Source organism: Antedon mediterranea, chromosome 7 (genome assembly GCF_964355755.1).
Source record: "Antedon mediterranea chromosome 7, ecAntMedi1.1, whole genome shotgun sequence".
In the NCBI taxonomy this organism is placed as follows: domain Eukaryota; kingdom Metazoa; phylum Echinodermata; class Crinoidea; order Comatulida; family Antedonidae; genus Antedon; species Antedon mediterranea.
In genome coordinates, this window is record NC_092676.1 from 29751957 (window position 1) to 29775455 (window position 23499).

General features: G+C 34.1%; 2 protein-coding genes across 3 annotated transcripts in view; one reads left to right on the top strand and one right to left on the bottom strand.

The window, feature by feature from the left end:
* The window catches only part of LOC140054061 (glutamate receptor ionotropic, kainate 2-like), a 67447-nt gene extending 53798 nt beyond the window's left edge, over nucleotides 1-13649 (top strand). For both annotated transcript variants that reach the window (XM_072098889.1, XM_072098888.1), the window contains exons 4-15: nucleotides 1867-2118; nucleotides 2428-2603; nucleotides 2886-2939; nucleotides 4071-4211; nucleotides 5320-5466; nucleotides 6280-6405; nucleotides 7359-7460; nucleotides 7793-7996; nucleotides 8298-8858; nucleotides 9159-9390; nucleotides 10981-11237; nucleotides 11485-13649. In XM_072098889.1, the coding sequence (XP_071954990.1) occupies nucleotides 1867-2118; nucleotides 2428-2603; nucleotides 2886-2939; nucleotides 4071-4211; nucleotides 5320-5466; nucleotides 6280-6405; nucleotides 7359-7460; nucleotides 7793-7996; nucleotides 8298-8858; nucleotides 9159-9390; nucleotides 10981-11237; nucleotides 11485-11646 (2414 nt within the window). In that variant the 3' untranslated portion in view covers nucleotides 11647-13649. The remainder of the gene's footprint in view (nucleotides 1-1866; nucleotides 2119-2427; nucleotides 2604-2885; nucleotides 2940-4070; nucleotides 4212-5319; nucleotides 5467-6279; nucleotides 6406-7358; nucleotides 7461-7792; nucleotides 7997-8297; nucleotides 8859-9158; nucleotides 9391-10980; nucleotides 11238-11484) is intronic.
* Nucleotides 13650-14336: 687 nt separating this feature from the next.
* LOC140054208 (glutamate receptor ionotropic, kainate 2-like) overlaps nucleotides 14337-23499 on the bottom strand; it is a 37459-nt gene continuing 28296 nt past the window's right edge. Inside the window, exons 7-14 of the mRNA XM_072099117.1 lie at nucleotides 23089-23235; nucleotides 22265-22432; nucleotides 20869-21081; nucleotides 20255-20455; nucleotides 19442-20002; nucleotides 17978-18209; nucleotides 17086-17354; nucleotides 14337-16231 (exon numbers count right to left, since the gene is read on the bottom strand). Of these exons, the coding sequence (XP_071955218.1) occupies nucleotides 16094-16231; nucleotides 17086-17354; nucleotides 17978-18209; nucleotides 19442-20002; nucleotides 20255-20455; nucleotides 20869-21081; nucleotides 22265-22432; nucleotides 23089-23235 (1929 nt within the window). The 3' untranslated portion in view covers nucleotides 14337-16093. The remainder of the gene's footprint in view (nucleotides 16232-17085; nucleotides 17355-17977; nucleotides 18210-19441; nucleotides 20003-20254; nucleotides 20456-20868; nucleotides 21082-22264; nucleotides 22433-23088; nucleotides 23236-23499) is intronic.

Sequence of the window (23499 nt, forward strand, 5' to 3'; positions counted from 1 at the left end):
TTTTTGACGAAGACAAATATATTTCTTGTATCTTGTATCTTAGAAAACAAACTAACTAATCAAACTTGTGTAATAGTTGGTGATGATGAAGTAGTATGACATGACGTTGTCAGCGGGTTGCAACTTTACTCGACGTCTCATAATTAAAACATGTCTTCTAATTTTGTATTTAGTCTGATTTATTTTTGTTGAAAGACAACAAAAACAAACGTAGCGCACGAGAACGGTTCGTCTTTCAGTCTCTTACAATCTAAATTGACTCCTAAGTGTTTGTACAACTGTACTGAGTCGCTAGAATGTTTTCCAATTTAGAACTGTCATTATTATATTTCAAAGCACAACATTCAGTTATTAAGTTCATTCTTATTGGCACGTGGCCTAGCACATGTCATTAAATTTCCAAATTAGATTTGTAATAATATTTAGATATGACATAATGGTATTTCTATTGGTATTTTGTTTTTATAACATTTATGTCGTAACCACCGATTTTGAATTTCAATTTTCCGCCTTTTTTTTTTCAATTTCTAAATTAATTTAACGATACATGTAAGCTATCTTCCGATAATAATAAATGCGTTCTGCAATTCTTTATCCTAAAACTGTCGTAATTTTAAGTACAACAATGATATAAATCTTAGTTGGCGCCGGTCTATGTCGTCGGAAACGAAATGACCAACAACTACCCACACAAATGGAAACGAGATCTAATTAGACATAAAAAACGAATAGCCTATGGAAGTAATAAATAGTTTTATTTTAATACAACCGTATAGCACTCTACCTTCTGGAGAGGGCACATAACTTAACGTGAGCGCGTGCACACATTCTGATGACGTACCATTTTAATACAACCGTAATAGCAATATACTTTCTGGAGAGGGCACATAACTTAACGCGGGCGCATGCACAAATTATGACGACGTACCATACTTTTGTGTACGCGTTCGTAAATTTGAAAACACTTGTCAACAGTGAATTTAGTAAACAAAATATTAATTTAGAAATAATAAAAATATAATATGCTATAATTCGTATAGGTTAATTTTCAAAATGTCAATACTATTTAAGTATAATAATGTTGGGTTACTCGGTTGGTCTGGTTTTGTTCTATCCATTTTGCAATTTATATTTGTAGTCAAAATAAAGATCTCCATAATTAAAATTGTCTGTAAGAAATAAAGTTTAATTCAATTTAGTTTCAATTTACATTGAACAAAATAAACCTTCGACAATCATAAAGTTTTTAAAATAAGATTTCTGTTCACGAAAAGTAGAGCAGCATTTTGAGAATTGTAATGTGTGTTTGGAATGTGTTAATGTTATCCACGGGAACGGTACATTTATCATATTATATGGATATGATTAATTGGTAAATTCTTGCTATTAACAAGATGTGCAGTGAAGCGTGTCATCAATTCTCACGTCAATCACTCTGCTGAGAGAGGTCTTTTAGAAGCACCTTTTTGGTACTGTCCTAGTTTCTTTGCCAAATACGAATATCCCGTATGTTGTCTTATATTAACCTATTAGCCTTCCAAGTATCTCAACCATTTGTCTGCAGTTTCACTTCGATTTTAATTGAACTCGTATTTTATATAAAATAAAACAATAAATAATGATTGAATGCTCTTGGCTGAGTGAATGTATCTTAATGTATTCATTAACTTTCTACAGATCTGTTTGTCAAATGAAACAAACTTTCTTCATCTATTTCATTCAAACCTTTTAATTCCTTGAGCTTTTTTCTATTGATTTACATAATTGTTTTTGTATTTTGGATTTTATAATTGATAAATGAACACTTTGATTTGAGTTTTTAATACTGATGTTGTAATTTGTGTTCATTATTTTGTCTTTTTGCAGCATGTGAACTTCTAAATAAAGGCGTTGTTGCAGTTTTTGCACCCCAATCGAGTGCCGGCGCTGTTGCCGTTGAATCTGTGTGCAGTTCCTTTTCTGTTCCAATAATTGAGTGTCGGTGGGACTATCAACGACGGCATAATTATGCTTCGTTCAATTTATATCCACAACACAATTTGTTAGGCCAAGCTTTAAAAGACTTAGCACAATATTTCAAGATGACAAAAATAGCAATTTTGTACCAGTACGATGAAGGTAAGGACATTTATGTTAGCAATTCTTTAAGAGCGCCACTAGCGTCTTGATTGTTGTTTGTATCTTTTAGCTCAAAATACGTATGACAAGCCATGTGTGCCAATTTTGTTTTATTAATATTAGCGTAACACAAAATTGGCACGCGCGTGAAATGCCGTACCATTTTCAACAGTATTTAAACGCACATCGTCCGTTAAGTGATGTCATACAAATTATGCGCGCGCCAAAAAAAAAAAACAAAAAAAAAACCCCCAGAGGAATACAGGCCTCTACAAAATCAGTAGTAAATGCTATTTAACCTTTTTTCAGGATTAGTTAGACTTCAAGAATTACTGACCGTTTGTAATTTCAAACAAGGTCAAGTGATTATTAAGAAAATGATGGGACCTGATTTTAGACAGTTACTGCAAGAAATAAAACGATCTGGAATATCAAACATAATAGTGGATTGTGACGACGAAACTCTTCCATTGTTTTTAAATCAGGTAATGTACAATGTTATTTATTTACTTTTTATTTAATATTCATATTAATAAAAAAACACAAATTGACAAATTAATTCTATAGATAATTTATGATCTCAACAACAAATAATAAAAGATTATAAAATATGTTTGGAGATTATTCAAATGACGGTTCCTTCAAAGTATCGTGTAGACAATCTTTTAAAACCTATTCAGTGGTGGTAAAATAAACAGAGTGTATTAAAATGGAATATATATATATAAATGTCTGTAGCAACAATTTTTGTTTGTTTTGTAATTTAGACTATGCAGGTTCAGATGCTTCGCTACGAATTCCACTATGTATTTACATCACTGGTAAGTTACATCAACAAATTATCCATCATGATATAGACGCACTCAATCACTTTGAACGCATTGTCGTAATTGTTGGAAACATCTATCACTTTGTATTCATTATACTTCAGTTTATAGTTGTTTACTACAGTAGTATGTTTTGATATCATTATGCACATTGATGAGCTGCTTCTAAGAATGGCGGAGAATACGTCAGTAAACTCATACATTATTATAACAATAATACCGCAGGTATCTCACAATCGTGACGCTACTAAAAAAAATACACGCAAGCTGAGACGCGCGCGTTCAAAATACGTCATATACGTCATGTATCTTCTGTGAAGCACGTTGTTTTTAACGCGTCCATCATAACAAATAGTTTCATAATGCTAACTCCTCGTCAATGAACACGCGATGTTTACTGATATGTCCCACTTAACAAATATATTTATATAACAGATATAGATATCAACATGTCTTACTCTGGTCAAATAAATGACCAGAAGCCTGGACATGCTTCACCGTCATGTGCTCTTTGGCATTTGGTTTAACAGCTAACACCAACATGACATGATATGGAAAGTAGCCGGTCCAGCTGTCGTGGTATACGTTTAGGATATTCTTTTTTGTCCTATTATTCAAGGCCTGTTTTATTTGTTCAGTTGCCGCGTTTACAGGACATCCATAGATTGAAGTGACATATACCCTCTGACATTCACAATTGGATAAGATAACTCATTAACACCCATCTTGACGACAATCGTAGAAGTTGTTGATTTACTTGTACATACAGGGCTATACGCTTATTATTTTTGTTTGACAAAGACAAACTACATTTTAGTTTCTGTCGTTATTCGGCTCCTCCTCAGTCTACCATCTTCCTTTCTGTTCGCATTATATTCCCCACCTCCCACCCCCCCCCCCCCGCCAACGTTTATGCTAGAAATCACGAATGATATCAAAGCAAAGAGTGAATATTATACATGACAAAAATTAATTATGGCATAAATTAAATCTTATCTTACAGCGGGCGCTATGCAAGAGTATTATGTACCCATTTATTTATTTACTATTTTTGACGTCATTAATACATTGTTTTCCGGTGTCCAGTTATTAGGTTTATTTATTGTTTGTTTTTAATTTGTTTAGAATATGCATATGATTGATATGAGTTTATATGCGGGAGATAACGTAAATATTTCAAGTTTTCGACTTCTTGATGACGACAATAAAGATGTTGAAGAAGTGATTCAAAAGTGGAAGAGAGAGCATTACCAGACAAGTATGTCGGTAAGTTGTTGCCAATCTACTGTCCATTTCTGTTTTTCATGTGCTGCTTCTTTTTATAATCAATAAAATACATTTGCACCTGTTTGTGGTGATTTTTCTTTACCGGTATTTGCGTTTTATATGAGCATATTTAGTATTTTTTTTAAAGATAATTTTTTGTTGTTGATCCAACAGATCGAATGTACTAAAATGGTACAGTACTTACAATATTATATAATCCAAATGAACTTATTTCAATAGCATTTATGTAGCTACTACATTATTACTATGATATCACCGATATCCAACTAATAACATAACAAACATTGTATATCAAGTGCAATTTTCTGTTTTAAGTGTCTAACTGTTTGTGTCTACAAAAAACGTAAAAACAATTAAAATAAAGCTCTGTCTACACTATTAAAATGTATGAGACAAAGAAAATATGATGTGCCCATATATGGACGATGTGACATGATGTCACACCACTACCATATTTAGGCACATCACTACCATATTTGGGCACATCACACTATTTTTTGTCAAACTAGTTTGATAGTGTGGACAGAGCTTAAGACTCACTCACCTCTTGTATTTATCTTCATGCTGTTATGCGTCCTTATGCTGTGTATTCTTGATACATGGCACCTAGATGCAGAGACATATAATCCATTTAAAATCCAGTATAACTAGATTCACATATTCAAGAAGTAATCAGTTGTTATACGTATCCAGCCATATACAGTATGTTATACATCCATATTCTAATACTATCATCATACATAGAATGTATTGCTCGTCTGTTGTGAAATGACAATACAAATTCACTTGTCCTCCCCTGATCCAACATATATAATGCCCATTATTGCTCGTCGTATGTTTCTGTCCCCTGGTTTACTTACGTTTTATCCAGGTGGTGGGGAACAAGCTATAAATTTACATAATGCATACGTCATGCTTACTTAAGCATTGTTGTTATGTGAAACAATTACACACATTAAAATATTAATTAATGGTGTATTGCTGAAGCAAAATGATATTTGGACCCGTCTTATTTCGAATTCACGTTTCCAAAATGAGTTATTTACAGCAACAAAAAAAGATGGGGTTTTTTTGGTGAATTTTTTAGACGAAAGCGGCATTGATATATGATGGGGTAATGTTGATAGCTGAAGCGTTACGAGATCGGGAAAACATGATTGTGCCACAAAACCTGGACTGTAAATCTGATGAAACGTGGGAACATGGTGAAACTATGGCCGATTCTATAGAAATGGTAAACACTATTTTTATTTTGTATTTCAACAATGTTTATAGAGGGTGATCCTTCCAGTTTCCTCGCAGAGGAGCTGATATCCAGGGGACCTGATGTCCAGGGGAGCTGATATCTAGGGGCCCTGATATCTAGGTATCTGATATCAAGGGGACTTGATATCCAGGGGCCCTGATATGCAGGGGAGCTGATATCCAGGGGAGCTGATATCCAGGGAAGCTGATATCCAGGGGAGCTGATATCCAAGGGCCCTGATATTCAGGGGACTTGATATCCAGGGGAGCTGATATTCAGGGCCCTGATATCCAGAGGAGCTGATATTCAGGGCCCTGATATTCAGGGTCTTCTATTATTCAATTAAAAATACAAAAATTACAATCACAAAAAGTACATTCAAAAGAGAGACAATACAAGCAAATAGATTATTATTAAAGACACATGACATTTTCACTAAATACATTTTTTTAAATAGATAATTGATAAACGCATTGAAACTATTTTTGTTTAACAATTTATAAAATCAATTTAGACACATACAAAATAAACGACACATTTAACTGAAAACACATCAATTGAAATTAACACATTATAACATTTATGTATTTTCTGAAATTGACTTGCCAGTTTGCGTTTCCTTCCAATATGGTTAGACCTATATTTCCAAAATTTGCGCACATTTAATGTGTTAAAACGGTGTTTGCGTGCCATAGACGAAAACACTGATGAAATGTCAATTCGTTAATGTGTTAATGCGGTGTTTGCGTGCCATAGACGAAAACGCTGATGGACTGTCAATTCGTTTTTTTTCTTCTTTAGGCGACATTTGCATCGTCTCCATTTTCAACATTAACTGGAAAGTTAGCTTTTGATGTCGACATGGAAGGAGTCCGTGAAAACATTACGTTTATATACAATCAATTATCGGGTGGGGTAATGGCAAAGGTATGTTCCTTTAAATTATATTCCTTTATTTATATTATTTTAAGGAGATTCTTGCATATTTCAAAGCGACAAGATTTTCCCATGGGATTTCCTAAAGGATCTAAAGGGGAAATCCCATTTATGTTTTGTGACATCTCTCGACCAACCCATATTCAGGGGACACCCAATTAATGCTTATTAAGGTATTCCATTATGTATTTTCATGGAAACTACCCGACTAAGACAAACTTTGAAACCGAATCATAAATACCCGTCCAAAGGTGTCTCCCTCCTTTATTTTGTTTGTAGTAATCGTAGCTGTGTTTACGTGGGACCCGGCCAAAGGTGTGTCCCTCCTTTATTTTGTTTGTAGTAATCGTAGCTGTGTTTACGTGGGACCCGGCCAAAGGTGTGTCCCTCCTTTACTTTGTTTGTAGTAATCGTAGCTGTGTTTACGTGGGACCCGTCCAAAGGTGTCTCCCTCCTTTATTCTGTTTGTAGTAATCGTAGCTGTGTTTACGTGGGACCCGTCCAAAGGTGTCTCCCTCCTTTATTCTGTTTGTAGTAATCGTAGCTGTGTTTACGTGGGACCCGGCTAAAGGTGTGTTCCTCCTTTACTTTGTTTGTAGTAATCGTAGCTGTGTTTACGTGGGACCCGGCCAAAGGTGTCTCCCTCCTTTACTTTGTTTGTAGTAATCGTAGCTGTGTTTACGTGGGACCCGGCCAAAGGTGTGTCCCTCCATTATTTTGTTTGTAGTAATCGTAGCTGTGTTTACGTGGGACCCGTCCAAAGGTGTCTCCCTCCTTTATTTTGTTTGTAGTAATCGTAGCTGTGTTTACGTGGGACCCGGCCAAAGGTGTCTCCCTCCTTTATTTTGTTTGTAGTAATCGTAGATGTGTTTACGTGGGACCCGGCCAAAGGTGTGTCCCTCCTTTATTTTGTTTGTAGTAATCGTAGCTGTGTTTTCTATTAGTTTGGTACATGGGATCAGGCAATCGGTCTGAACGTGTCAGACGGACGGACAAACCACACCATGGATTTGGCTAATAGAACACTTATTGTTACAACAGTATTGGTAAGCGTTTAATTACATTGCATTGTGGGAGAAGAGTGAATAACATTTCTGTCATTCAAGTCAGCTTTCGATACTACTATAATTCAATTCACTTTATTACTTGTCCTCAAAAAATATATTTGGTATTTCATAGCATATAAGAATAAATAAAAAATTAGGTTAAAAGTATAAAAAGAGTTAGGAACACTTATATAAAACACATTGCATTAAAATATAAAAAAAATCAAAATAGTATAGAGATAAACAAATTAAGTCACAAAATTAAACATCATTTAATAGTCTGATGGAATTTTATTGACAATGATATACAGTATTTTCTTTTTTAATAACAGGAAAAGCCTTACGTAATGGAAAAAGAGTCGAGTAAAGCTCTTGAAGGCAACGATAGATATGAAGGTTACTGTATAGATTTACTAGAAGAAATTGCAAAATCGATCAAATTTGATTATAAAATAGCTCTGGTTCCAGATGGTGATTATGGAACAGAAAACGTAGATGGAAACTGGAGTGGAATGGTCGGAGAACTTGTCAAGAAAGTGAGGAATTATGTCTGTAGATGTTATGTATATTTTCCTCTCAAACAGGCAATGTATTAATAAAGAAAATTATAAACCACTTATTTAATCTTAAATACATGATTGACGTCATAGCTCTATGTGAAGAAATTGTCGAATAAGCGTCGAATCCTACTTACGAATACATTCATTCTTCTCTTTCCAACGATGTAATAATGATTTATTCGCCCTATTGTAAAAATTATAAATACAAAATAAAATAAAAATAAAAAGCAGGACTCAAAGAATTAACGACTAAAATAACATTATTCTTTTTCAACAGAATGCGGATTTAGCCGTTGCTCCTCTTACAATAAACTACGATCGTGAAACAGCCATTGATTTTTCTAAACCATACATGCATTTAGGCATCAGTATTCTTTACCGTGTACCTGAGCCTCAAGATCCGGGTATATTCTCCTTTCTAGATCCACTTTCGTTCGACGTCTGGCTATACGTGCTTCTCGCGTTTGTGTCCGTCAGTATGACTATGTTCGTGTTGGCACGTTTTAGCCCGTACGAATGGTTTAATTCCCATCCCTGTAACCCAGAGTACGACCGAGTGGAAAACCAGTTCAACTTGCTCAATTGTATGTGGTTTGCGTTTGGTGGACTAATGCAACAAGGCTCAGAGATTAATCCAAGAGCCTTTTCCACAAGAGTGTTGAGCGGATTCTGGTGGTTTTTCTCCTTGATCTTGATATCGTCATATACAGCGAATTTAGCTGCTTTTCTAACTGTTGAAAGAATGATATCACCAATTCAGAATGCCGATGATCTAGCAGGGCAGACTACTATTCGGTATGGGACTCGAGACGGTGGCTCTAGTGTGGCCTTCTTTGAGGTAAGTAAAGAGTTATAGCAATGAATGGTTACCGTAATACATACAATCATGTATGAGGATACGAGGGACATGCAATCTTTCACAATAACTGTTGTCCATCCCCATAAAGCTTGATTCCCACGCCATAGGTTTAACGTAAGTAAGTTGCCCCGCCACAATGTGTGTTAGGATGATCTACTGCTTGTCATTGGTCAAATTACTTGCGGCGCGCTTGCTCGCTTTTGTTGCATCAAAATGGAAACCAAAGTTTATGGTACAGTAATTGAACAGCATCTTTTACCACTTTATTTTCAATAACAGGAGTCTACAATTCCTACGTATAAAAAGATGTGGGATTTTATGTCCTCAAATCGTGATGAAGTACTCATGACAAATTATTCAGAAGGTATCAACCGAGTTTTAACACAAAAGAAGTATGCTTTCCTAATGGAATCGACTATGATAGAATACATTGTAGCAGAAAACTGTAAAAACCTGACACAGATTGGTGGATTATTAAATTCAAGAGGTTACGGAATTGGAACACAGTTAGGTAAGACGCAAAACATACCGGTACTATGTTCAGTGTATGTGAATGACGTCACATAATTAGTGACCTAACGCAAACAAGCATTTGCGGACAAAAGGCGTACTAATACCTATCAGTGCTTATCAGAATGGCTTAAGGCGTACTAATATCTATCAGTGCTTATCAGAATGGCTTAAAGCGTACTAATATCTATCAGTGCTTATCAGAATGGCTTAAGGCGTACTAATATCTATCAGTGCTTATCAGAATGGCTTAAAGCGTACTAATATCTATCAGTGCTTATCAGAATGGCTTAAAGCGTACTAATATCTATCAGTGCTTATCAGAATGGCTTAAAGCGTACTAATATCTATCAGTGCTTATCAGAATGGCTTAAAGCGTACTAATATCTATCAGTGCTTATCAGAATGGCTTAAAGCGTACTAATATCTATCAGTGGTTATCAGAATGGCTTAAAGCGTACTAATATCTATCAGTGCTTATCAGAATGGCTTAAAGCGTACTAATATCTATCAGTGCTTATCAGAATGGCTTAAAGCGTACTAATATCTATCAGTGCTTATCAGAATGGCTTAAAGTGTACTAATATCTATCAGTGCTTATCAGAATGGCTTAAAGCGTACTAATATCTATCAGTGCTTATCAGAATGGCTTAAAGCGTACTAATATCTATCAGTGCTTATCAGAATGGCTTAAAGCGTACTAATATCTATCAGTGCTTATCAGAATGGCTTAAAGCGTACTAATATCTATCAGTGCTTATCAGAATGGCTTAAAGCGTACTAATATCTATCAGTGCTTATCAGAATGGCTTAAGGCGTACTAATATCTATCAGTGCTTATCAGAATGGCTTAAAGCGTACTAATATCTATCAGTGCTTATCAGAATGGCTTAAGGCGTACTAATACCTATCAGTGCTTATCAGAATGGCTTAAGGCGTACTAATATCTATCAGTGCTTATCAGAATGGCTTAAGGCGTACTAATATCTATCAGTGCTTATCAGAATGGCTTAAGGCGTACTAATACCTATCAGTGCTTATCAGAATGGCTTAAAGCGTACTAATATCTATCAGTGCTTATCAGAATGGCTTAAAGCGTACTAATATCTATCAGTGCTTATCAGAATGGCTTAAGGCGTACTGATATCTATCAGTGCTTATCAGAATGGCTTAAAGCGTACTAATACCTATCACTGCTTATCAGAATGGCTTAAAGTACAATTTAAAGTTTTTCTATCCTATTCTCGTATTTTTTTATTCAAGATCCAACAATGTAAAATAAAATATACATTTGATTTACATAAAAAAGGATAAGGAAACAAACACATTTATATATTATTAAAAATGACATTAAAAACAGAAGTATTAAAACTAAAAATATCGATGTAAGGAAACATTTGAACTAAACTATTATATGAATGAGCAACCCGACAAAAAATACCGTTTTTACAAACATTAACACGAGAAAACTGCACTTTTAAAAGATTATTAATACGAAGTTTACGCACAGGGACACGAAAATTAAATTGAGACAAATTTACAATTTTCTTAATAATTATTAATTCAATTAATGTGTTTTATTCTCTATCAGGCTCCCCTTACCGTGATGAAATTACAAAGGTAATATTAAGATTACAAGAAGATGGAAAGTTGATTGCGATGCAAAATAAATGGTGGAAGAAAGAGCAGTGTGAGCGAGAAGATTCGACGAAAGAAGACGCCAACGAACTAGGGTTGAAAAATATAGGAGGCATATTTCTTGTCTTACTGTTTGGCCTAGCAATTGGGGTGTTCTTAGCATTTGGAGAATTTCTCTGGAAGTCGAGACAGAACGCCGAGTTGGATAAGGTAATTATGTACTGCAAGATTCCTTTATGTCCACAATAATTTTTCAATGGCACTTCTTTCCTGTATCATTTTTTTTTAAATTGTTTGATTGTTTTATGAATTTTAAGTTGTTGTAACATCTGGCTAATGAGCTATAGGCCTAGTGCTTCAATATCTCTTCATAAGCCCCAGACGTTTTTTGCCAAACAATGAAATTACTTTATTGTTTGAAGGGATAAATATTGACCAATGTATACTTTGTTTTCAGAAATCAATGTGTGCAGAAATGGCGGCAGAACTACGATTCGCTTTACGTTGTAATTCCAAAAAACAAGATAGGAAATCACTTGAACTTGATGGTTACCTGTCTCCGCCATTTCAAAGCGCAATGAACGGGCAAACAGTTCAAATGATGGACAGTCTAACATAGCATCAACAGTTAAATAAATACGTCATGATGGCGTAATACAGACCTTTTTCAGTTAAATCATTCACGTTATTTATAAAATAACGGAATAAAAACATTTTTCAGTTAATCAGTACGTCTTAAGGAGAATATTTCTCCATGGTCTTATATCATAGACGATATAATTTAGGAACAGTTGTTATGCTTTGAGAGGGCGTTCCATTTTTTATTTTTTATTGAGATTTATACGCATGCGCACGTAACAATTCATGTTTGTAAAGAAGTGGAACTTCATTGTATTAGTTTGACTTTGCTTCAGTATTGAAATGTTGAATGAAGTAAAAAATAGATTTGGGAAAATAAATTATATTATTCATAAATTTCTGATTGCCTTTCAAATTTCGAGAGGCAATATAAACCGAAACGTTGTTTAAAAAATCATTACGTCATTCAAATAGTATATAATGGTTGTGGAATTATAGTAGCCAACGATCAATGAAACATTTTAATATTGGAGACGGGAAATGTATATCAGACGGTAATAAAACAAAATTGGAATTCGTGAAACTTAAGTGGCATTAATAAATGTTTTACTTTCTGGATTTATCGAAGCAAAATATCATAAAATGCAATTTGCTTCCACAGTAAAACAACCATTATTTCTTTATAAAACCATTTTAATGATAAATGTCATTTTCTATAATAATAATTCTTTATTTTTTTCAGTAAAGTTTATAATTGCCGTGAGTGTTCTATACTTTTTGTTTAAATTTTGCTCTAGACTGGTGGGCCCAGTAAAGTTTAACTTTTACCCTATACAAATATAGGATGGAATAAAGAAAATTTTCTATTTTGAATAATATATAAATATATAAATAATTAAATTCAGCATCGATGTATATATAATTGAACATAAACTAGGATAGTTGTACTCGGATAATATACAGTAAGAAGATTATAAGAGAATAATGAACATTTTAAAACTGTTATTATAAATTATTTTAATAGTCTTAGTTATCATTTATAATAGTCAATTGAAGAGCATGACCTATGACCTTAGAATGTATTGTTTTATGTTTACGTTTTATCATGTCATATTATCGCATAAAAAGATATTTGTATTCACAAGCGATGTAAAGCTACTGTATGTTCACACGAGGCACTGACAATTTAACCTTTTTTTGTTCGTATTATAAATGTCGCCTCCTATCGACAGGAGACGTATTATACATAATATGCAAATTTGACAACCACCGATAGATGTCTAATTTGGGGTTATCTATCAGCCATATATAATAGAGACGGTTTGCATATAATTAAGAAAATAAGTAGATTTAAGAAAAAAAAAATACATTTGTGAATAAATATTCAAATATTAAATATCCAACTGTTTTTATTTTGTTTTTCCAAGGCATATAATATTACCAGCCTAATCAATATCATTAGGCCTATTAGTTATTAGTATATGGTATGGTCTATGCTATTTATTTAGTAAACCTAATTATTGTTAATATCCCAAATTAATCAAAATCCTACTGATTCGTTTTCAGCAATTATCCAGAATACCAAAATATTAAAAAACTATTAGCCTACACTCAACGAATAAATACGTTTACATTTGTTTCAATAGATAGAGTGTACAAGGTTTTAACGTCAGTAGTGATGGGATGGGGTTTAATTGGAAACCAAAAATCTCTGATATGTTTTTATTTTAACGCATTTTTAATGTCGGATGCCGAGAGTTGAGACCAATAGAATGTACGTTTTACGTGTAGGATTAAAATGTATCGTCTGTCTATGGTTTCTGTAGTACAGCTGGGATATACTAATTGTATCTGTACAGAAATTAAATCATTATTGTTACTAATAACGCATTAATAATCTAAGTCGATCCCCTGTCGATTTTTGGTTAGGTTTACAGTAATTTAAAGACTCGTTTTGAATACTGAGGAAATACACATAGGACTACAGATATTATACAATTTGACCTACTTTGTATATTATTATATATTAATTATATTATTAAAATTGGTATTGATTCTAAATTGTTGATGCTGTACTTTTTTTGTTCAATATTCTAATCTTGCATCTCTGCCATTTGTCGCTCTGACTTTGTAAATGTACAATTACAAGCAATTACTTAAACTGTATCTATCTAGCATGCTGTAAAATACTAATTCTTTGCTAGGCCTACCTCAGGCTCCGGTACGTCGCACTGCTGGTATGCCAAAGCCTATGCTCGTACCTAGGGAGCCTAGCTAGATCTTAAATACCGTACCAACCTAGCCTAGGGCCTAGCCCTAGGGCCTAGGCTAGGCCTAGCTAGGCCCGGAGGCCTAGCTAGACCTACTAGAGGGCGGCGCGGTATCAACAAGAAATAGGCCTATGTAAACTATTTTGTCGTTGCAATAAAACAAACTTGAAACTAATACTTACAACAATTGATGAAAAACAGTAATCTTGGGTCGATTTTCACATTTAAAAGTACCGGTTCCTTGCTTTGGTTAGAAAAGACGTCACAGAAACTTTTCTAATCAACTGCGCATGGGTAATAAATACGTTTCGTTGTTGTTTAATTTTGTTATTGTGTACTCCACTGTATTATTAATGGATGAAAACGTGGGCCGCGTACTTCCCTCTTTTTTTCTAATTAATCTAGACTAATTGCTATTATTAATAAAACAGTAATAAATATAAACAATTTCAATCAGGTCGAAGGTCAGCCTCTGTAATTTATTAAAATACATCATGGTGAATACCCTGAAAAAGACTTATCTACATTTGATTACCAGCTGTGCTATTATTTACATCCACAAACTAAAACTCGTATTATTATGACAAATTTATTATTAGTTTTGTAAAAGCTATAAAACGGATCACTTACACATGAATGTTATCACAGATTAGTTCTTGATGGTTTTACACAGTTCGGCTATTTTGTCATTTACCAAAAAAATGTAAGCTATAGGCCTACATTCTGGACAGTTAAAGTTAAAACGCCAGGGCCACTGGATAAACATATCAAGTGTCATTCTTCGCATGCGCAAACAACTTCTAACAACCGACCTTTGACATTTTCCGTATATATTATAATCGCTTAAAACGTTTACATAACATTTCATGAAACGAAATATTATATAATACGCATTTTTAATAATTACTTATGTAGGCCTATTGTATTTAACATTGAACCGTCACGGTGTATGATATAATGGTAAAATTAATACTGCTAGAATAATATATTTAATTTATAATTTAATGTCAAGCAAAAAAAAACTGCTATGTATCTTTATATTTTAAAAATTATTCAATCTTGAATATTTGAGTAGCATAATTAACTAAACAACTACGGGAAAATTGAAAATTAATTAAATTAGTTTGTGATAATTGTTTTACATATAGAATTAAACTTTTTAAAATACTTTAATTTGGATTAAAAAAAGTGAAACTTGTTTGAGACTATATGGGAATGATCATAAAAATCCGCTATAATGTAATACAATTAGCAGGCCTATCGTTTGTTTTAAATATATACATTTTTTATATACACAGTAATACAATTTATGATAACTTTAATATTAATTCAAATTACTACTAAAATTGTCTATTCTACTTGTTTGAGAATCGTATGAGTGTGTTAAAACTTAAAAAGCTGGTAAACCATTACATTTTTTTTTTAATAAGACTATTATTATTTACAATTAAAAACCCCTCAATGCAATCTCTTGATTTGTGGATGATACCGTACTCTCCTTAAACTGTAGGCCTACACACATAGGCCTATACCATACTACATCGCCCATTCAGGTGTTGTTATTACCCAGGTAAGTACTTGGTGACCACCCATCACTGGTTAACGATAATTGGCCCATGAAACCAACAGGTAAATAACTAAGTATGAACGAGCCCATGGACTAATAATCAAAGTAAAGCAATTACAAATAATAAAATCGATGATACACTTTTTTAAAATTGATAACAATTAGCTCTCTATAGCTATAGTATTGATAAGACTAATTGATATTGCGGCGATACTGATAACATCGTAACCGACAGAGATAACATTATTATTGAGTTTCTAGACGGCAGACGATCATTTTATATTTATCTACGCATGCGTGCAAGAGAGATAAAATCATAATCGAACTTTCGTTTCAAGACGGCAGACGAGAGAGACGATAGTTTAATTTTAAAAGATTTATCTACGCATGCGTAAAAGTGAGTTAAAAATCAAAGAACCTATATTTTAACAATGTTGATTAACTCAAATTAATAATACATACCATACTATTAAAGTAATTAAGAAGATATGAGTTTGTAATTTGTGAAGCTAATGTGTGAAAATTCCTATGTCACTGGAACCAGCGTTTCCAATAACAAGATCCGTCAATAGTACACCAATAAGCCAGGCCTATTCCATTTATAATGTTGCTATATATCCATATAAAACAATCGAATGACCTAATTACAGTCATCTAACCGACGTTGTAAATGGATTTGATAACTTATGATCTAAGTCAATATTTGAATTCAGTCGTTTTCTTCTTCCGGTCTGTTTACAGTTCAACGCAAACCACATGGACGATCTCATCTCTTGGCACATGGAACGCTGGAGAAAAAAAAAGGGAATATGTTTTCTTTATTCAATAATCAAGGTCAGAAAATAAATTTCATATTAAAAAACAACCAGTTGCATTTATCTAACACGTACGTTTTGTACGAGATCCGAACTAGTTAGTTTAAACGGTCCTTAAACATCACACCCAATTGTAACTTTATCCGGTCACGAGACAGGAATTCGGGCTCAATGTGAACGTAGTGTAATACCTGGACACATTAACGATTATGACGTTATCATTGGTCATGCTCAGTAGATATTTATCAAGAGATAAGATGTTGTATAGCAATCATCATCTTATGTTACATTTATAGATCGTAACAATTCCTGATGACGTCACAAAGTGTTTTAAGCGTAATTCTAATCGAATTCAATGGACATAAATAAGTATGCACTTTACGAAAGTAAAAACCAAACTTTGGTAAATAGTTTTTGTTTTACTTTTGTACGTCATGTTACGTTCTTACGCGTACCAGGGATCATAAATATAAACGTACGATAAAATTCTCTACGCGTACCGCGTATACTGATTAATACGCTTGGTTCCAACTATAGGACGAACACAATGACGTAAGCGAAACGCTAGTAATGTAATCCTTGTTCCCACTAGAGACACAACACAAGGACGTAACGCAACGTAAGGGATTTGACCAATCACAAGCGATGGATTATTCGAAAAGTCGCTTGTCATTGGTCAACACGTTTGCGTTGCGCGTACGTCTCTAGTGTGAACCACGTTATAGGACGTAAGCGAAACGCCGGTAATTTAACCAATCACGACGCGACGGACGTCCTTGCGCTGCGTCCAAGTGGAAACCAAGCTTTATTCCTTACAAAGACCTTACCTTTTCAATTTCAGCATACTGTCGGCTCTTCCAAAGGAATTCGGAAACAACAGCAAATAGGCTAAATGCAATGCCAATAACAAGCACAACAAACACTCCGCCAATGTTCTCATAGCCTAGACGGTTGTCATCGTCGCCTATTTCATAAGCTTTGCAAGTATCACTCTTGTAGTTACCTTTCTGCCACCATTTATTCTCCATTTCTATCAGAGTACCATTCTCTTGAAGCTGAAGAATAGATTGAGTGAGTCTGTCCCTTAATTTTGATCCTTAAAAGAAAACGTGTATACGTTAGACCGGAATAATATATAAACAAAACATAGATTAGCCTGTTTATTACCTCTAACCGGAATAATATATAAACAAAACATAGATTAGCCTGTTTATTACCTCTAACCGGAATAATATATTTTAACAAAACATAGATTAGCCTGTTTATTACCTCTAACCGGAATATTTATACCTGGAAATTATCAAAGTACAGACATCATACAGTGTATATATATTTGTTTGTTTGTTCGTGATTGGAGAAAGATATTCTCTTCTCTCTGTGCCAACCAGAAACAGCTCTTAGTCGCCTTAAATTGTTTGAGACTACATCTGAAGTACGCATTGGTTAATTGTGGTCAGACTAGTTTCCTACTAGCTTTTTTAAAACCATATTTAATGAGGGTGATCCATCCAGCTAGATGCTCTACATAAACAAGTCTTTGGGAGTGGAGTAATTTGGTCCTTAGAAAAAATCCTGACATGTGACGGGACTTGAACCCAGGACCCTTTGAGTGGTAGCCAAGCATCATAACCACCAAGCTTTTGTGCTATTAGTCCTTTTGATAATAATCATACAAAATGTAATCATTAAATAATGTCCTAAGCAGCGTTCCGTACTTACCAAGTGGGGTTCCAATTCCATAACTAATTGTATTTAATAGACCACCAATCCTCGTCAGATTTCGACAGTATTGTGAAATATAATATTCAGTAGCCGTAGACTCCATTAAGAAGGCGTAATCTTCATCGGCACTTAAAACCCGATTTACTCCTTCTTCTTCCGTCTTCACAAACACCTCTGGTTTGTTTGACATAAATTGCCACATCTTTTCAAATGTCGGAATACTCGATCTCTAAAAGAAATAACACGACTTTTAGATTAAGGATAGATATTTTGTTTCTGTATTATACATTCACAGGAAAGATACATATCTCAGGGCTAACCCGGCATCTCTCTCTTAAGCTCTGTCTACACTATCAAACTAGTTTGACAAAAAAAGTGTGATGTCCCCAAATATGGTAGTGATATGACCAAAGATGGTAGTGATATGACATCACTATGTCCAACGTATGGGCACATCACATTTTGTTGTCAAATAAAGTTTGATAGTGTAGGCAGAGTAGCTTTACAGGCCAGTTTGAAAATGTAGTTTACCAGTACTATTCCGGTTATTTTGATACACCATGTGGAGGATGCGTGCCACATAGCAAACAAATACCGAACAAATATTCAACCAATGTCGTTTTCTTTTGAAAAACAAAGACCTAAAGCTTTTTCTAAACTATCAAACTAGTTTGACAAAAAAAATATGATGTGCCCAAACATGGTAATGATATGACATCATCGTGTTCATAAATGGACACATCACATACAGTTTGATAGTGTAGACAGAGCTTTATAGAAACGAAAACACAAAGTCTGATTGAAAATGAAAAATGTTAATTTCACACAATTCAATTTGCAGCGCGTTGATAACGATCTGTAAATGCAACATAATTACTAAAATGCAAAAATGCTGAGATACTAACATAGGGTTATCATACTCCAATCAAATGAAAATACTTTAACTGTTTGTGAGATAAGGATCGAGTAATTATATAAAGATATTCTTGGAATTTTGTATTCACATAATTATTATCTAGTGGTATTAATTATAATTTAGTGTATTATCGTATCATTGCTCTTTATCATCACATTTTTATTTTTTAATTTGTGTCAGTTATGTGTCATTTTTTGTAAATAGTTTTTGAATCATAAGTAAATGATAACTTTTATAAAACACCAATCAAAGTATTGTATCCGTTTTAAAAATAAAGTTGTTATGATTATCACCTCCTCTTCTTCTTGATATGAGAGGAATTATTCAATTTGCTGGTTGGGTTGCATTGCTTGTCTGAAGATGGTGATTACGATAAGGATTATGATAATGATTAGAAAATGATTATGAAAATGAGTAGACAATGATTGCGATAATGTAACGCATGGCAAGATGAAATCATTGTCAAATGCGCATAATTAAACATTTTTAAAACGTTATCATAACTTATAGAAAAATGTTAAATAATCTCAATAAACTGAACAAACCTTTAAAAATAATTCTGTGGCGCCACTTGATAATGTCCCGTACTCAATTGCCGTCTGCCTTGCAAGATCCTCTGCGTTCTGGATAGGTGACGTCATCCGGTTCACTGTCAAAAATGCCGCCAAATTCGCAGTATACGAGCATAAAAGAATTAGTGAGAAAAACCAATAGAATCCACTCAATGCCCGAGTCGAGAACGCCTTCGGTGTCAACTCAGATCCCTGTTGCATGATACCTCCAAAGGAGAACCACATGCAGTTTAGAAAGGTGAATTGATTCTCAACAACATCGCATTCTGGGTTGCACGGGTGAGAGTTGTACCATTCGTAAGGGCTAAATCTTGCCACTAAAAACAACATGATACTGACGCTAAGAAAGGCTATAAGTATGTATAGCCAGACGTCGAATGATAGAGGGTTTAAGAAGGAGAATATTCCAGGACTCTTGGCTTCGTGGATGTTATACAGAATACTCAAACCTAGGTATTTATATGGCTTCGAGAAACCGATGACCTTCTCTCGTGCTAGGTTGATTGTCAGAGGAGCTACTGCCAAATCCGCTTTCTAAAAAAACAACATAGTTGTAAACAAAACAAAAATTCTGTCTATCAACTTGTGTCTTAAATAATCAACACCGTACAGTTTACTCGGGAGTTTCTAGGTTTTGTATATATTGTTTTTTTAATTTATTTTTCATAATAATCTCTTTTTTTCGGCTTTTTCGAATAAAGAATAATTATAACAAAATAGTCTGTATTGTTCAACATAATTAAAAAGAAAAAAAAATGTAAAGATCATGCAACAAATGGAGCTTACTTTATCTATGAGTTCTCCAACCATTCCATTCCATTTGCCAGTTTTCGGATCCAGTATGCCATAGTTACCATCTTCCACTAATGTCAAGTTGTACTCAAAGTCCAACATCTGAGCTAAGTAATCAAGCAGCTCAATACAATAGCCTTCATACTCCACACCTTCACTTACTGATGTATCCTTCACCATTACAAACGGTTTTGCCTAAAACCACATATACAGACAAACAATTAAAGCGGACAGTGGGTTTTGTATATAACATCAGGGAAAGAAGAGTGAAAGACTCAATATATTTTTCCATGATACTAACACATCTTGTTTACCTGATCACACAGAAAAGAGCTACCGTAACTTGACAGTTAGTAAGATGTTTACCCTACTCTGACGTAATCGTACCTTTTGCTAATTATATTAAGAATACTTCGAAAATATACGAAAGTAATTCTTGAGTGTGACTGTCGAACTCACCCCCTCCAGATCACCTAGCCTGGCGTTCATACCTCTAAACTACCGAGCTAGCGCTAGGGTTATCGATCCCACGGAAGCAGAGAGTGCTGCCACACTAATGATGCATGATTATTACTAATGTACCATTAGATATAATTCACAAAACTTACCAGTACCGATGTGACTCGAAGTCTTTTCTTGATAACATTGGGGTTTTGCCCTGGTTCCTCTTTTCTTTTTACCAATCCGCTAGTCGTGTTCCAAGTACCAAAGTTTATTTTAGCCTCAGGTGTATATTCATAAATATAAAAATGAACATCTTCTCGCATTCCGTTTGAATTGAAGCTAAATGGTCCCGTTACACCATTGTATCCAGATGCTCCCTTTCCATACAAAAATAAAACATTGTTGGTTATTTGTGAAATCATTAGAAGAACTGCGCATATTTAGGCCTGTAGGCCTGTTATAAATTGTCTTTTTGTGGTCTTGGACCCGTTTCTACAGACAATCTTTATAAAAAAGATTGTGTTTCCGCTAAAAATTGGAAAGCGTTCTTTTAAAAAGGGATTCAAACGAACAAGACCGAAATTAATTGGATATTTCATAAACCGTATTTAAAATCGGTTCTTTTTTATGTGGACCAGTTTCTTTTGTACAAGAATTACATATAGAGAAAGTACCGGTACTACTGTATTTAAATGTTATTTGTGTTATCTTGCTTAGTAGAAACGACTGTATACGAGTTCTGTAATTGTAATATTTATTACATAAGATAAGATAAGTTTGTTTTGTTTAGCTCAATCCTTCTTGTTGAAAGGTGGATTTCGGTAAAACAAACAACCGTGAGCAGATCTTGGCTCATCGTCACCTTTTGACTCTAGTCTACTTTAAAGCTCAGGTACAGGCATGAATTTTAAATATAATATTTGGTTAATTGTACATAAATCAAATATTTGTAACAGAAATCAAGACGAAAAAATATCAATTTCCCGTAATATGGTCAAATACAAAATTTGGCAAAATTCTTCCATAAAAACCAGGATAATTTTGTTTCAGTAGTTTAGGTAGTTAACCTAATGTAATAACATGTCTGGTGACTCCCTAGACGGTGAAAAAAGATGGTGGATATACAGTGGATAATTTTTGCTATAGCATGAAAATAAAAATCTGAAGTTGAATAAAAATATCAGAAATGTAATATTTAAGTTATATTACCTATATTTAGTCATCTGATAACATTTTTTACCACACCGTTTATTTTTCATAGCTTTTTAAAACGCCTCTCTATTTACAAAATTTGTGTACAAAAGAATAGAGATTTTACTGTGTAATTTGAACTATCCCCCCACTGATTAGAAAGTGCTTATTTTCAACAAGCTCGTGTAACACAAATAAAATCCCAAAAATTATGAAACATAGGGTTAACTATAGATCGATAATTATTGGAATGTATGATCAATAGACATTTTTTGCCCGCACTTGGCCTTTAAGCAACATCAATTAGCACTTTAAAGTCGTATATTAGCAATGATAATATACAGACGATGATGTGATACGGTTATTTACCTTACGTAACGCGTTGAACATCTTAGTGCTGTGTCGCCACGTTTCATTTGTGATTATTGAATCACAATCTACGTCTCTAGGTTTCTTGATCTCTTTACCTTGTTGCTTGCTTATATCTAAAGCACGATCAACTAATTTCACCGCATCGTACATCAGAGCTGACTGAATCTAAATTGAAAACGAATATTATTCAGGTCACTTAGTTCAACCATTTCTTCCTAATGTTTTTGAATTTCAGTAATTACATTGAACTCATTAAGAATTAATTTTCTCATTCAACTTTGCAATCTGATTATTTACAAAGTATACATTTCAGTATTTGAAGTAGATAGTTGTTACATAATCAAAACTATATGGTTTGAAGCTGTTAACAATGGCGAACGAACCGGGTAATGTAGTTCTTGCTCATGGCGCTGTGGACTCAATTCAGATGTTAAACTTTTCAACTACACGCTTCTCCCCTAAAGGGTCATGTCATTGTAGCCAATTAAGGCGCTTTGCCATGGTCCACGACCGTGACGGTGCACTGTGAACTAGTACACCGGGGTAACCTAAATGATCAAAAAGCGACCAAAAAATAGGATTCTGATTTTAAAAAAAAAGTGTTCCTTAAGCTCTGTCTACACTATCAAACCTTATGTGACAAAAAATGTGATGTGCTCATAAATGGACATTTTTGTTGTCAAACTAGTTTGATAGTGCAGACAGAGCTTTACTTGGTCGGTCGGGTATTTGTAGTAAGTAGTATTTCTACTTAAAAAAAAAATATATTGATGCCAGTAAAGTATATAATCACAATGTTGTAAATGAAAAATTGAGTATACCGTCAACCTAGATATGCCATTATTCATTTCAACTACATCACTGAGCATGCGTATTGACTCCTCTTCCGTGTCAAATAACTGTAATGACGTCACTCTTAATCCTATTCCCATATAATCGTCAAATATTCTTGAATACAGATGAAAATCCTAGCAAAATTGATACAGAAATAATTATTTGAAATAAATAATTACACCTTTGACCTATGTTTATGTGCGTCACAGGATGACATTTCGACTCGACGGCAGTGTAGACGCAAGGCGCATCGTACAAAATGAAAGGTCGATGTTAGTAAAACAAAATGTCGTGAGTGACTATGAATAGGCGGATTTACTTAATATCTCAGAGACAGAAAGACTATCGACGGATAGTGGACTATTAAAAGTAGGTCAAAACATACGGGGCGCCGTTCG